The sequence below is a fragment of the Pelmatolapia mariae genome, linkage group LG10_11 (assembly GCF_036321145.2).
Source record: "Pelmatolapia mariae isolate MD_Pm_ZW linkage group LG10_11, Pm_UMD_F_2, whole genome shotgun sequence".
Taxonomy (NCBI): domain Eukaryota; kingdom Metazoa; phylum Chordata; class Actinopteri; order Cichliformes; family Cichlidae; genus Pelmatolapia; species Pelmatolapia mariae.
In genome coordinates, this window is record NC_086236.1 from 59,881,886 (window position 1) to 59,896,629 (window position 14,744).

Below are 14,744 nucleotides of genomic sequence, written 5' to 3' on the forward strand. Positions count from 1 at the left end.
AATCCGATGCAACAACGAATAAGCATAAGCAAGGTACTAGGTACTAGACTCAACTTACCACTACCTGCCTTGTTCTGAAGCTTTTACCACTACACACAGGAGTTATTCACGGTGTCACTGTAGTTCACAAATCCCAAAACATCCTGTCTTCTTAGAAGAACTGCAGCATTTGCTTGATGAGGAGAGTGAGATGCAGCCTGCAGAGTTGTTTTTATCAGTGTCAGATGAGGAGAGAAGTGACTGATGAAAAGAGATAGCTGAGATGACAGCTATTTGACCGGGGGGGGAACAGGAGGCGGTAGACATGTAAAAGAGGATGTAACACGCTGGGAAAACACAAGTCAAGAATGAGTGAAACAGAGCTTGAGGTAAGATCTCAATAACAAAGTTGGTTATGTTGTTACCAAGCTGTTTTAGGCTAATGTGTATGTTGTAACTGCTGGAAACAAGGCTGAGTCACTGTACCTAAGAAATATAATATTTAAAGAATGTGACTTTGAAAGGGTGAAGTCTGCAGTCTTTGCAAATTAGACTTAAAATGCTCTGCGCAAAAGATTGTGCTTAAAAAAATTACATGAAACTCATTAAGTTGACATATACATGCCCACCTAATGAATTTCATGTCATGTGTAGCTCTTGATCACGCATTGTTACTGTTAAAAGTAGTTTTTACGTAGAAAAATAAAAATCACTTCAGCTGTGCTACTGAATGTCTACAGGTATAAGCAAGTATTTTTAAAGTTAAAAGTTAAAGTTATTTTAAAACCACTTTAAATTTAGCACACATTAGCGAAAATGAGTCTCTCTTCCTTGTTTTATATTTTGTTTCCAAGGACACAAACTTCCTTTTAATTATTTATAGTGGTCTTGAGCAATAGTTCTCCAGGCTTTCTGAAGGTCTTTCTTTGGCCATTGGCTGCTTTTTTTAAAAACTTATTTTCATTCCAGTCCTTCTACCTGTCATTTTCAGAGGAATGATTCTTTTTCTTTTATTTAAGTCACTTAACATTGGCCGAGAAATCACTCAAGCATAAAAGAGGCAACCTTTCAAAAAAAACATTTCCTTAATAGCCTGCTCAAAAAAAACAAAGTATGTTCCCATTTCTATAGTTAAAGCTACAACAAATTTTAGAGATAACAAGAATTCACAGGGATAAAGCAGTAATTTTTCTATTAACAAGATGACTGCAGGAGGGCTATTAGGCAAAGACTTGGTATATCTTGGCATGGTGTCCAGGGTATCCTAAAAAGACTTGCTAAAACTGGACAAGCAGATTGCAAAAGAAAATAAACAATATCTAAAAGTCTTGTCTTTAAGAAATAGAGGGGGGCAGTAAAGATCTGACACAGCACCTGAGAGATCCATCTGTCTATTTAGCTGCATCCAGAACCTGGGAGAGTTCAGCCTTCACCTCTACTGCAACTACTCACTCATTATCCCCACCAGATCCTGCAACAACTCGAGTCTGACCGACAGCGACTGCATATGTCATACTCTAACATCGAGCACCGAGTAAAGCCAGTGTGGATGAAACATCGAAAACGGCTACTCTTCCTCTTCAGCTGCATCTTACTTGCTGGCATGGTGGGACTAATCAACCATTTGTCTCACCATTTCCACACTGGTAGGAGTTCAGAAAAACACACCAATACGAGACAATGAATTCAGAATTCTGCCATTTTGTCTGACTTTTGTCTCACTCTTTCCTGCAGTTACTCCGTGTCTCTCTCCTGCCTGTCAGTGGGCTTCAGCCCATCTCTCCACATCTGCTGATCCCTTCACGCAACCCTGTGATTACTTTCTGTTCACATGTGGATCAGACAGACTTTTGCTGGACAGTGAAAGGGGACAAAGAAGTCATGGTTTTACTTTACATGCAGAAAACCAAACAAAGTCTGTGCAGTCGAAGCAGGAAGATGGAGGACTAACAGAGGATAAAACACTGAGCAGAAAAGCTGTGTTGCTGCAGTATCTCAAGAAGATTTTAGGTATGAGTCTGTATTCAGTGGGAATTTTTTAAAAATGTCCTCTCTTGTGTGTGACTCTGCATACAGCATGCCACCTTACCAAATGATCTAAATGGTTTTCTTTTTTTCTGGATCTGCATGTCAGAAACAGACAACGGGATGAATAGTTCAGCAGTGCAGAAGACTAAAGGATTCTACAATTCCTGTTTGGATACAAAATCTATAGAAACTGCTGGCGCAGACCCCTTCCTCACACTCATACAGAAAGTATGATACTCATATTCCAAACATAGCAAGCTCTTCAAATCACACTTAAGCTTACATCGGTTATCATATGTGCTCATATGACTTAATTACTTAAATTACCATTATGAAAGTATCCCATTAAATTTTAAAAAAACAAACAGAAACCATCACCAGTTTTTTAATGATGCCTGTTGGCCTACAGGAGGTGCTGTAACTACATGAATAACTCTGTCATAAACTTAGTTGAGCTCAAAAAGAAAAACAAACAGTTTAGCCGAATTGTCTCCTTTGTAGTTCTACAAGATCTAAAATGATTAGTCAATTTGTAATTTGACCAAAATTGCCAAATTTTGCAAAGTCCACCTTCTAAAATGACAGAAATTGCTTGTTTTACATTTAATATCTGCTGCCCAGAAGAATCAATCAGTTTAAAAACATCCCCTTTGGGTTCAGGAGACTGCAAACTGTTTGGCTAAATTTTTTCCCCAATTTTATCTACTAATACTTTTTCACTGTATCTTCCCTGTACGCAGCTGGGAGGCTGGGCCGTATCGGGGCAGTGGAATCAGACCGATTTCAACACCACCTTGGGGTTGCTAATGAGAGACTACAATACCTTTCCATTCTTCAACATCTATGTGGGCAAAGACCCTTATGAAGCAGCACGTGGGATTAACAAAAGATACATACAGGCTAGTATGAATTAAGATGATTTAGGTTTTGCTGCTCTGAGAGCTGCCAGAGAAATGTAAGCTTTGTGTTTTTGCTTTAAATCAAGTCTCCTCTTTGCCAACAGATTGATCAACCTGATTTGTTGATCCCAATTGAATGGAACAGCAAGACAGAGAAGTCTAGAGCTAAAACTGAGGTTGAGTATCCTTGTTGATTCAGGAAATGTCTTTAAATGAATACAAGAACATTTATCCATCCAACTAAGGCTTTTCTTTTTGTCCTGTCTCTTTTATCTAGACTCTACGTCCTTTCTTGGCCTCGTGTCAGCAATACCTTGACCTGCTGGGTGCCCCGAAGAGCAGCAGCTTGATCCATGTGGGCTCTTTTGTCTCTCTGTCCTCTCAGCTTGCTGTGGCATCTTCACCCCTGGACTCTCGCCTGTCCAAAAAACAGCTCTACCAGCACATGACCATCAAAGAGCTACAGGTAAAGGATCTACGTTTCTTTGTGCTGTGCTGCTCTTCTGATAGAAGCAATGTCTGTGCATACTGCAGAGACAGAAGTTTTTACCTAAATCAAGGACAGATGATACCATTATGCTGTACCTACTATTAGTTAGTAAAACATAGCTATAAATTAACTAGAATAACAATGACAACTATATTTTAGAAAAAATGTAAATACATAAATAGGAATGTACAGTAAGGATGCTATAGTGCATGTGTTTAGTGAGATTTGGTCCACATTAACTTGAGTCACGTTTTTGTATGTTCTAAACACCTTAATACCCTGCAGAGGTCACCAGTCCATCACTTAGCGAGCACATAGAGACAGAGAATCATTCATGCTCACACTCACACTTAAACTAAAATTAAACAATAAATAAATTAAATTTAAAAAAAAAACCAACACTTTGAGTACCTGTTGTCTGGATACATGTAATAACAGTATTTTTATATGGAAATGTCCCTGCAGACACAAGCCCCTGCTATTGATTGGTTGGGCTGCCTCCAGGCTGCTTTCCATCCCCTGCCCCTCAGCGCAGATGACGATGTCCTTCTGCATAACTTACCCTACATCGTGCAAATGTCCAACACCATCATCAAATGGCAGAACAAGCCCGAACTGAGCAACAGGTACTGTAAAGTGACATAAAAATGACAAGTACATCCTTTCTCTTTTTTATGCTTATCTTTGTTGCTGGGTCATTTGTTTCCACTCAGCGCTCCCCTTCATACTTTTATGGTCCTCAATCTGCTGCACACCCTGATGCCTGCCATGGACTCTAGATTTTTTGAAACAGCAAAGAACTTTTCTATGGCTCTGGGTAACACTGAAGAGGTTAGCTGAATATGCTACAGAGGAAAGAAAAACTGGATCTGTGAATTGACTGGTTAGTGTAACAGCTTTATACTTTGGCTTTCCACCAGGAAGCTCCTCGCTGGAAACACTGTGTGCTGGAAACTGAGAGAGGATTTGACTCAGTTCTCACACATCTTCTCAGTGAATTGACAGCACAGAAGGAGGTGAGGAGACATCTTGAGACCTAATGAATTCAATAGAGAGAAAAGGTTCTGTCTGATAATCTGTTATTTAATTCTCCAATAGGCAGAGAAGATTATTCAAAGTGTTTTTCACTCCTTCAAGTCCAAGCTAAATGAGCTTGAGTGGACAGATCAAACATCTCGTCAGCTTGTCATGGAAAAGGTAACGAGTGAAGAATTTGTTTTCTTTTTTAATTTCTTCAGAAACAAACGATTTTTAAGTTTGATATTTGTTAAACGATTCTGCAGGTTGATTCTGCAATTCCAAAACTATGGACTACGAAGGAGCCCTCTAGTGAAGCCAAGCTTGACCTGCTTTTTTCGGAGGTACATCACAAACCTCTTGGTTTAATGTCTTGATGGCATTTATCTATGTGGGACTTAAACTATATCTCACTCAGTGCTGTCAGATAGAACTCTTTAGGATCCCAATGTCCATCTAAGTTTTAATTTGATCTGTTTGTTTTGAAAAGGTACGGATCTCACTTCAGGTGAAAAATCTCCACTTAATTCAGTAGCCTGTATGAGAGTCGAGCCAGCCTCCCTAGTTTTATTAGTTTTTAGTTTTATTATAGTAGATGTAGACTTAGAATAGCTGCAAATATTTCAAAAACTGTCTCTGTGGCAGCTGAAACTGTGTCCCCCGTTACATAGATCTCCAAGAACAAGAATTCCTCTCTGAACCCAAGTCTCCAAAGAAATGGAGCCTTTTCAATGCTAAATTTGGGGTTAAGCCTTATGGAGGCCTCAGTGTGGAGGTGCATTTTCTTTGTTTTCTTTGTATTATTGTAAGGTATTTACCTTACAATATAAAACGCCTTGAGGCAACTGTTGTTGTGATTTGGTGCTATATAAATAAAACTGAATTTAATTGAATGTTTATTTATCATATAAAAAATCTGATAACACCGCAATAATGACATTAAACTGATGGTAAAACTGTTACCATGAATCTCAACTTTTAAATACTATGTTGACATCACTGGTTTTGGAAAATAAGGATTAAAAAGTGTAGAAATAAAGCCAAACCACTGACCTTCACATATCTATAATTTCAGATGACAGTCAGCAACCAAAACTTCTTCTCCAACTATGTCCAGCTACTATCCCTGTGGCAGAAGAAACGCATTGAACTCCTGATCACCCAGCCTGAGGATTTTGATATGTAAGTGTCAGCTTAAAGCTGATAGCTGCCAATAATCTGGAGTGTGCATTAATCTTTTCACTTTTCTTTTAGACTGTCTGTCACACCAGTTGTCTTCAGTAAAAAGCTCCTCTTTCCCATGGGAATGTTTGTACCTCCACTTTTCCATCCAACCTATCCTAGGTAACACATACACTCACTTAATAACTATTAAATGCCTTCCATTGTATTTTTCAAATAATTCCAGCATCTGACTTCTTCTGTAAAAAGAGCCATGAATTATGGTGCAGCTGGTTTCCTTGTTGCTAAAGATATCCTACACCTGCTTCTGCCTGACAGTAAGAGAGATTCACTTTCCTCTTCTTCATTTACTACACAAAAAATATATTTTGCTTTTGTTAGTAATATTATGTATATTTATCTCTGCAGTTTCGTCTCAAAGTGAGACCGTGCATGCTGTGGGTGAATGTGTGTGGACTCACTACCTCACAGTGTCAGAAAAGGCAGGCAGAGGTGGAGGGTTTCCGCTGTCAGCAGCACAGCAACAGGAGGTGTGGGTGCAGTATACTGCACTGCAGGTAGCGCTGCAGGTGAGGATCCATCTTCAGGCTTTAGTGTCTGTTTTTAAGGATGAGATCAAGTTTACATGTCTTCGTGTTATCTGCCTTTTTTTCTTAGGCTTATCATCAGAATCTAATGCAACAGCCTAATGACACCTCTCTCTCAGGAATCTCATATACTCGCTTGTTCTTTAGATCCTTTTCTCAGGTGATGTACTTTCATTACTGTCTTTTCTTTTTCTGCTTTCCTCCCAGTTACACTCGAGTGTAATTCCCTGTAATGTGATTTATTTGCAGGTTAACTGTGAAGCTGATCCATACCGTGACTCCATGCCTTTTGAACCCTCCTTCTTGATCACAGTCATTTGTGCCAAATATAATCTGTGTCCTACAAGCCCGCAGTGCTCCATTCAAACCAAGCAGAATTCATTACAAGCATGCTGACCAGTCTCCTCTGATTTGACATAAAAGGTGTACCTAACATAAGTAGGCTACAACCCAAAGCACACTTATGTATTTGCTTTTGTTGTAATTGTTAGGTTGTGTCTGCATGTTGTATAATTGCGTGAGCGGTTTAGTTTTGTTTGTTTTCATTTTTTAAAAACTGTTGAAACCTTGTTTCCAGCTTTGCTTTCAGTGATGAAAGTTGCCAGAAAAGAGCCATTGGATCGAACAACAAAGTTCTCCTACTTAAAGATGATTTTGTTTATTTAACTTTGACCATCTTGAGTGAAAAAGTAAAAGTTAAATTCAAAAATGGCCTTTTATTTTAAAATAAAATCATCCAAGATGAGTGGGAAAATGTATCTTTGCTCAAAACTTCATATAAATAACATAAACATATAAAAAAATCAATGAATTCTGAAAAATATCCCCACCTGACCCCTGCGTATCTTCTGATTTCTGTACACTAACTTTAAAATGTAAAACAGTTCTGCAAATTGAAGTACATAATTGTATACATAAGGAATCAAAGCTAGAAGATGAACCTATCAAAATGTAGTTAGTAGAAGCCCTTCATATGCCATATGCACCCATCTGTCCCACATGGTAATATGACCTGAGAAAGATGACCCAAAATTTCCTCTAGTTATTATTAGAAAACACATAAAACATCAGGATAGCAATGCTTGTTTCTCTTCAGGGGTGTCAAACATAAGGCCTGGGGGCCAGAATCAGCCCAACAAAGACTCTAATCCAGCCCATTAAATGGCTTTGGAAAATGTGAGATTTTTAACTGTATTTTAGAGCTTTTCTTCTCCCATGGCAATTCATACTACACCAAAATGATTACGTTATAGATTTATGTATTTTACACCTTTATTTCTTACTATTTAAGCCCAAAGAATCATCTTGAGAGATTTCTTTCATTTACTACAGCAGCATTTCCTTATTATGTGGAAAACGTGAGGTGTACTTTTAAAATTGCACTTCTTTTTCTTTTTCTTATATAAAATCATTTGACATCCCTGCTCTACATCACAGACATTAAACTAGTGCAATTTCACTTTTTAAACTAGGATTTATCCCATGATGTTGATGCTCAAAGTTGCTTACACACACACACACACACACACACACAAAATATGTTGAACAAAAGTTAGACTTTGGCTTGTTACACTTGGATGTGGGTTTAAAATTCATTTAGCTTCATTTAGGTGAGCAAACATGTGTTTTTGAGCCCTGAAATGCAGTGACTAAAAATATCTGGTTCACAGTAACAATGTTGCTGATAATCAGTGTTTGTGATTATTGTACTTTTCCATCCAACTGCTTATCCAAGGATAGGATGATGGGGGTGCTGGAGGCAATTCCAACTCTTATGAGATGAGAGGCAGCATATACCCTTCAAAGTCTTCCAGTCCATCATAGGGCTAATATAGTTATACTCAATTCAGAATGACTAGTTAAACTGACAGGGATGTCTTTGCACTGTGGGAGGAAGCTGAGGCACCAATATTTCTGTTGCTATCATTTATTTGTCTTTATCGCCTATAGGTAAATGTCATGAAATGTCTATTTTAATCAAATGCATGCACTCAAAATAAAGTAGTCAAAAAAACCCAATCATATTCTACTTATTGATATTTGAGTGGACCCATCAATTATTTTGAATAACTTCCTGACTCAGTTAAGGCTCTGGACCAGCAACTGAAGAACTGTTATTTTTCAAAATGTCACAAAATCAGCATTCCTATTTTAAAATCTGACCAATACGTGTCAGTGAAACTCAGTAGAGGATTTTCCATTATTTCAGATTTCTTCCTTAATTATGAAATAGTGTGTAAACCTCAAAAAATGCGGAGGAAAGCCACTGTTACAAACCCCACGCAGCTGAGTGCACTGGGAAATGGTGCGAGCGAGAAGTCAGGAGAAAACACACATTTGAAGGTGATAAAACAGATAGAAAGACCTTCTAAAACTCCAGCTGGGAAAGGCCTCGGAAAGGCAGGAGCCAAACGTTTGGGCCGACTACTGAAACGAGCTATCCCTAACCAGGATGAGGCGACAGGAAAGGCGAACGCTTCTCTTCCCAGTGAGTCCCTGACGGTTCAGCTAAAGCTAAGCTAATCAGCCAACTTTGTCTAACTGCTGAGGCTAGCTAAATTCATCCAAATTAAGACTTTAAGAGTTTATGTGTCTTTGATTTTAATTATTTTTAAATCTGCTTTAGATTTAAAACAATAAAAAATAATACTATGACAGAATTTATTTACAGGGTCTTTCCTGGTTCAAAATGGGTGGGGGGGGGCTATGCATTTTAGCAACTGTTGATGAAGATGTTAAGATTTAGAGTACATAAAAGGGTCAGCTCAGTTTGGAGATAAAGTTATAGAGGCAAGGCTGAGAAGGTCTGGACATGTACAGAGGAAGGATAGAGGATATACTGGACAAAGGATGCTGAACATGGAGCTGGTTCATAACAAAATACAACAGTGAGAATGGATGGAGACATTTGTACTATACTATAACTAATTTACATTGATCTGTGATTTGAATGTTCTTTTCTTCATTGATTTTTCAGAGACTCCCGTCCGGCTTTTCAAGCATCAGATTCAAACAGAGGCTGGAAATGCACCCAAGACAAATTCTGCAAAGCCAACCTCGCCTCACATCTCCCAGCTCATCCTCAGTGTGGTTTCCCAGTGCAAACACAGAGGTGGCATCTCCATGGGAGAACTCAAACAGATGCTGGCAGCTGGAGGCTATGATGTGGCCAAGAACAACAGGCGAGTGAACATAGAGACCAAGAGGCTGGTTAACAACGAGACACTTGTACGAACTACAAGAAATGCATCATTCAGACTCAACCATAAGGTAATGCACCTTTAATCTTTGGTAACTGGTATTAGTTCAACTAAATGCAGCACTGCTGCATGTAGCTTATTGGCATTGTGGCTAAACAGTGATTTTCTTGCCCGTGTGTTGCAGCATTACAGTGAGATTCTCAAAACAATTTCTTGTCACATTAACTTTTAACTTTTACCAAAAAAAAAATAAAAATAGAAGCTGACAGACACAATTCAAGTGAGGACGAGCCCAGTGAAGACTCCAAAGCCAAAAGCAGAGCTGAAGCTGACTCCGAAAACAGCAACAAGCAAATCCCCCAAAGGAGCAGAGAACCAAAAGAGACGAGTATTAAAGGCAAACCAAACCAAACCCAAGAGCAAATCACACCAAACAAGGGCAACACCTCGAAAAGTTAGATCACCCAAACTAAAACGCAAGCCTCGCAGAATGGCGGTCACATCGCACAAACTAACACACAAAACTTCCAAAGCGGCAGCCAAATCACACAAACAAAGAAGGAAGACAACCAAAGGAAGAAAATCACCAAAACCTGCTGGCAAGAAACGCAGACCTGCAATGAACAGGGGCGCACGAGTTCGAAAGGTACCGAGGAAGGCTCAAAAGACTCGGAGACGCCGACCTAACCAAGTTCAAAATCGGCATAAAAAGCAAGCAAGACGAAGGCTTCCAAAATCAAAGTTGAGATCGAGGAAAAGCACTTACTACTACCGCTAGGCTGAGTCTTCATGGTAAACAGTAATAAACAGAACCCTTTTTAGCATCCTGAAATACACGTAGTTCTATGTTGTGTTTGTGTTCCCATATCATTTTTTCTTCACTTCACTGTACAGACCATAGATCGCATAAAAGATGGACACTGTTTTCAGATACAAGTTCTGAAAAGTGAAGCTTCAGTGGAAACTTGTCTTTCTTTTAAATGCTACTTGGAGGCGATACCTGTGGTTGCAAAAATATTGTGTACTGAGGTCAGACAGACATGTGATCATTAACCATGTGATTGCCATTTTAAATGGGTGATAATGTAGGATCAAGTGAATAAGGCTTCAGTCACACGAGCCTAGAGACAGTCTGTCTACCTGGCAACCACCAGTTGTGATTGAAAAATGAGTATTCCCTGGCCTATTATGAGTGGTTGCTGGAGGTTGATGGCAGTCTCTGGGACATTGATTGCTAAAGTTCCAGACACACAGGCCTACAGGCTGTCAGTGATCTCCCTGGCAATCATCTGTTGTTAGGGAAAAAGGTTTATTTCCAGCATAAACCTCCTTCTGAATGTTTTGATCAGCAGCACATTTTTGCAGTTTGAATGGAAGTGATGAACTTATTACCTTCAAAGTAAAACTTGCACCCTTTGAAATATGTTGGCTGCAGCACTGAGACTGAACTTTATTTTGAAGGCAAACATTCGCCATTTTGTGTTGCACTTTTTCAAGTTTTACTACCGCTAGACTAGTAGTTGGCAAGTGCTGGCAGATAAACTAAAACTGCAGGCAACCATGGCAATCTGTTAGTAACCAAACCAAAGTGCTTTTAGTGCAGCACCTTCTTTGCGACTGATTTTATCCTGGGAGAGCCGGCAACCTTGAGAAACCACTGTCAGCCAGTTGGAGAATACACGTCCCTAGCAACCGGTGATTGTATGACACCCAATATGGACTCTCAAAGCATTGTGCACATGATGTCACTTGAAAAACCTCACTAGGAGACAATTGCAAAACAGCTCTTGGACTTGACCTCTGAATACTATCTTGATGAGTTTATGGGCTGAGTCATGAGGCTTGGGTCATGTTGAATAAAATGTTATGTCCGTTTGTCAAACTGTGATCATTTCAGAAGGGAGTATTTTTCTGGTATCGTGGTTTCACAGTCAATTCTGTCTCTCTCTCTCTCATTACATTATCTTGATGCTTCGAAGCAGGACTTTATAAATCAGTGGGTGACATCACAGTAGTGATGTCCATCTTGTAGTTTATGGTTGTCTATGTGTGAACTCTTCAAACTTTGCACAAATCAAGAGCAGTCGTTATTTAGTCACACATTTTAATGTAACTACAACAATCCATAATCAAAACTGCAATTGATACTGGTATAAAAATAACTGCCATGCTCCTGCATGGAAAAGGAACCAATGTATCTTCCACATGGTGCTCACATGTCATCGAATACATATACAGGACAGTGTATAGCAGGATAGAACATTGGGCATCAGTGGACACTCAGTCCAGTGTTTCTAGTCCACTGAAATAAGGTCCATATAGTGAACTGTCTCTTTCCAGTCAGCATCAGCACTTTTTTATCCATCACAGGATGCCCCACACCTCCTCAAAGGCAGAGCACATCTTGGCACAGGTCAGTGCTGCAGACAGGGGGTAGTTACTGATGGACACTGTCTTCTCTGTGTAGTCCACGTTAACCTAATAAGGACAGAGACATCAGTAACACACAAGAAGTATTTGACATAACTGTAACAGACTAAAAGAGTCTGTAAAAGAGAATGCCTCAATATATTTCTCACCGCTCCATGTGCAAATGCTCCAATCACCACTGCAGCTGGTCCCTCTGGTACCAAAGTCCGTGGGCACACGGCCTCTCCTGAAGAGAAGGAGGTGCTGATACGAGGGCAGCCGGGAGGTAGGTGATCAGACACTGGATTTTTAATCATCCTCAGGAGCTTCTGAGGACCATCAGCAGCCCTGACACTCAGCTTGTGCAGCAGCTGAACTAAGAAAGTAAAGAGAAGAAAGAAGAATTAGGAGAACAGCAATGGAGTGAAGGCTCACTTAAAGCCAGAACACATGGGAATAACACTCTTAAGTACAATGCCTACAGCATGATCAGTATGTGTATTATCCATGCAGAAAAAATAACAGTTATAGTTTACCCATAAGGCCACAGAAGCGTGTGAATGTTCTTGGGATGCGGGTCTGCGGGTTGATCTCGATTAAAGCGTTTTTCTCTGTGTGGATGTAAACCTGCAACAGCCCCGCCCTGTTCAACGGACTGTCCATCAGCATGAGCAAACACTGGAAATACACAGTTCAAAGTTAAAACCATTTATGCAGCCCTTCATCACAAACATGCCACGAAGAGCTTTATATAAGAAAACACATAGACATAAAGGATAAATAATAAAAAACACTCTAGTTAAATTTCAGACTTGATGTATTGATTTTTATTTCAATTTAATTTTACAATTTAGTTTCAGATTGCCTGCAAAGTATTTTGTTTCATTTTTCAGTTTCCTTAGTAAGTGTTAGGCCAAGATATAAGAAGTTCAGAGTAGGTATTACAATACAAACAAAAGGCAACTGACACACAATCATGTACATATCCCTGTCTCAATAAAATGTGCACAAAAGCAGCTCATGTCTGTTGTCCTACTTTTATTTTTGCTAGTTTTGTAATTACACACATTTTGGTTGTTTTGTTCCTAAAGTACTTCTTACACTACTTAATATTACTCTTACACTACTTAGTACTTTTTATTCATACTATACTGTTATATATGTGCACTATTCAGATTAGTGAAATATTACTGATGCAGTAGTGTCAAAAGTCAGCTAATGAAGCATGCTGGTTTTGTTTTTGTCCCTCAGTTACACACTGTAATATTTCCTAAGTAGTGGGATTTGAGCAGGTCCAGATGTTAGGGATGTTGAGTCAATGATACTGTATCTCTGTAACTATTAAAAAAAAACCTAATATGTCACAGATCATAAATATCACAGACTAAGACAAATTAATATGAATTAAGACCACAATACTGTGCATGCAATAAGTACCAGAGTAAGGAGCACTAAAAAGTAATCATAAGGATCTATTTATTTCTATAGGGTACTGTTGGAAAGCATTAGATGACAAAAACCATGCTACGCAAAAAAAAAAAAGAAAGAAAAAGATTTAAATATTCTCTTCTAGTGCTTTGATTCATACTGGGGGAGGATTGCTCCCCAGATTACTTTTTTTTTTTTTATACAGAATAAACTAAAACTAAATGACAGACCTGATGCTCAGTACTGTGCTATCAAACATGCTTTTATCTGACAAGACATAATTAAAAGGCTTTTTTCAGATGTGTTCCATGGTATTTTTAGAAAATACGAATACAGTCGTGGCTTGAAATTATTTTGCTTGCCCTTTGGTGTGCCGTTGGCACAAAATCTCTTCTCTCTTCAGGTGCCACCACAGCAGATCATCTTCCATCTCACCCCGTCCCACCATCCTCCTGTGTCACACCAACCCTCTGCATCACATATTCAACATCCTTTGTCTAATGTATCCACTATCTGTTCTCCGCTACAGATTTGTAAACGTTCCCTTTTATTCTCATTGCTATCCTTCTGTCACAAATAACCCCTCACGCTCATTTCCACCCACCCCACTGTGTCTGCACACTCTTCTTCACCTCTCTGGTGTGCTGCTGCCTGTTGCTTTGGTTGACCCAAGGTATTTCAACTCATCCACCTTCACTCCCTCTATTCTTTGCATCTTCTTTATTATCAGTATCACGATACTTTAGTTAATCCCAGCAACCTATTGTGATATTTCATTGTGAGTTGATTCTCCTGACACCTAAAATGGACTTCTAATCATAAAATCAATAATATAATTAACTTAAATGCAATGAAACTCCACTCTGATTAACTGTGACAGACTGATAAACACAAGTGACGAATAAGGCTGTACATTATTATTGAGGAATGAGTGTTTACCTGATGTGTGATATCTGGTCTTATTTTTCCGGGATCTCTTCCACTTTTGATGATCATATTTTTGTGTTGGTCGCAATTTAACAGCTCAAATGTTTTCCCGACCTGGAATATGAAAAACAAGCCAAAAGCATGTATTAACTCGCCTTAAGTTAAATTATTATTAAGCATCGTTGTTGGTGTCACTTCCACTAAAAACAGGTAGGGGCTGCATCACAACAACGCGCAAAGACAGCTCCTTAGCGCCTTACCTTCACCGTCTCTAACGACGCTCCCTCCAGAATAACCACCAGCCTCCTCTCCGCCATGCGGTCGTGCAGGCTGCGGAGATGTTTGGCTGGTTTAGGTTCATATTCGTCCAAATGTTCAAGACCACGCTTCTTCCCACTAGCCGCCGCCATGATGCCTTCCTCTGGACTGTCGCAGGAAGTTCACGTCACTGCAAAGGTGCGCGTTCACAAGTGAGTGCATTGCACATAAAAATGTCATTTGTGGGTTTTTTTATGAAGTGAGCTAGATTTTGAATATGTAATTATGTGGTAAAAATCTGACAGTTTTATGTTAATAAAACAAAACATGTTTCCTCACC

General features: G+C 39.2%; 3 protein-coding genes across 5 annotated transcripts in view; 1 reads left to right on the top strand and 2 right to left on the bottom strand.

Moving 5' to 3' along the window:
• Positions 1 to 167, bottom strand: part of fam131bb (family with sequence similarity 131 member Bb) — a 55,748-nt gene extending 55,581 nt beyond the window's left edge. Inside the window, exon 1 of the mRNA XM_063487161.1 lies at positions 59 to 167. The gene's annotated coding sequence lies outside the window, so the exon portion shown is untranslated. The remainder of the gene's footprint in view (positions 1 to 58) is intronic.
• A 70-nt stretch (positions 168 to 237) lies between these two features.
• Positions 238 to 11,274, top strand: kel (Kell metallo-endopeptidase (Kell blood group)). 3 transcript variants are annotated; one of them, XM_063487150.1, is made up of 20 exons: positions 238 to 368; positions 1,379 to 1,625; positions 1,714 to 1,989; positions 2,114 to 2,235; positions 2,748 to 2,906; positions 3,011 to 3,082; positions 3,184 to 3,372; positions 3,862 to 4,022; positions 4,110 to 4,227; positions 4,317 to 4,412; positions 4,495 to 4,593; positions 4,680 to 4,757; positions 5,489 to 5,595; positions 5,668 to 5,757; positions 5,845 to 5,912; positions 6,004 to 6,164; positions 6,253 to 6,342; positions 6,432 to 8,670; positions 9,160 to 9,452; positions 9,642 to 11,274. In XM_063487150.1, the coding sequence occupies exons 1-18, from the start codon at positions 348 to 350 to the stop codon at positions 6,576 to 6,578; spliced, it is 2,301 nt and encodes a 766-aa protein (XP_063343220.1). In that variant the 5' UTR covers positions 238 to 347; the 3' UTR covers positions 6,579 to 8,670; positions 9,160 to 9,452; positions 9,642 to 11,274. The 3 variants fall into 3 exon arrangements, with proteins under 3 accessions (XP_063343220.1, XP_063343222.1, XP_063343221.1); XM_063487152.1 differs by having other exon boundaries at positions 1,448 to 1,625; positions 9,642 to 11,273; XM_063487151.1 differs by having other exon boundaries at positions 6,432 to 6,605; positions 9,642 to 11,268.
• Positions 11,275 to 11,472: 198 nt separating this feature from the next.
• Positions 11,473 to 14,562, bottom strand: emg1 (EMG1 N1-specific pseudouridine methyltransferase). Its single transcript, XM_063487162.1, has 5 exons — positions 14,407 to 14,562; positions 14,159 to 14,260; positions 12,328 to 12,469; positions 11,962 to 12,167; positions 11,473 to 11,860 (listed from the first exon to the last, which is right to left on the bottom strand). The coding sequence occupies exons 1-5, from the start codon at positions 14,554 to 14,556 to the stop codon at positions 11,747 to 11,749; spliced, it is 714 nt and encodes a 237-aa protein (XP_063343232.1). The 5' UTR covers positions 14,557 to 14,562; the 3' UTR covers positions 11,473 to 11,746.
• Between the last annotated feature and the right edge of the window lie 182 nt (positions 14,563 to 14,744).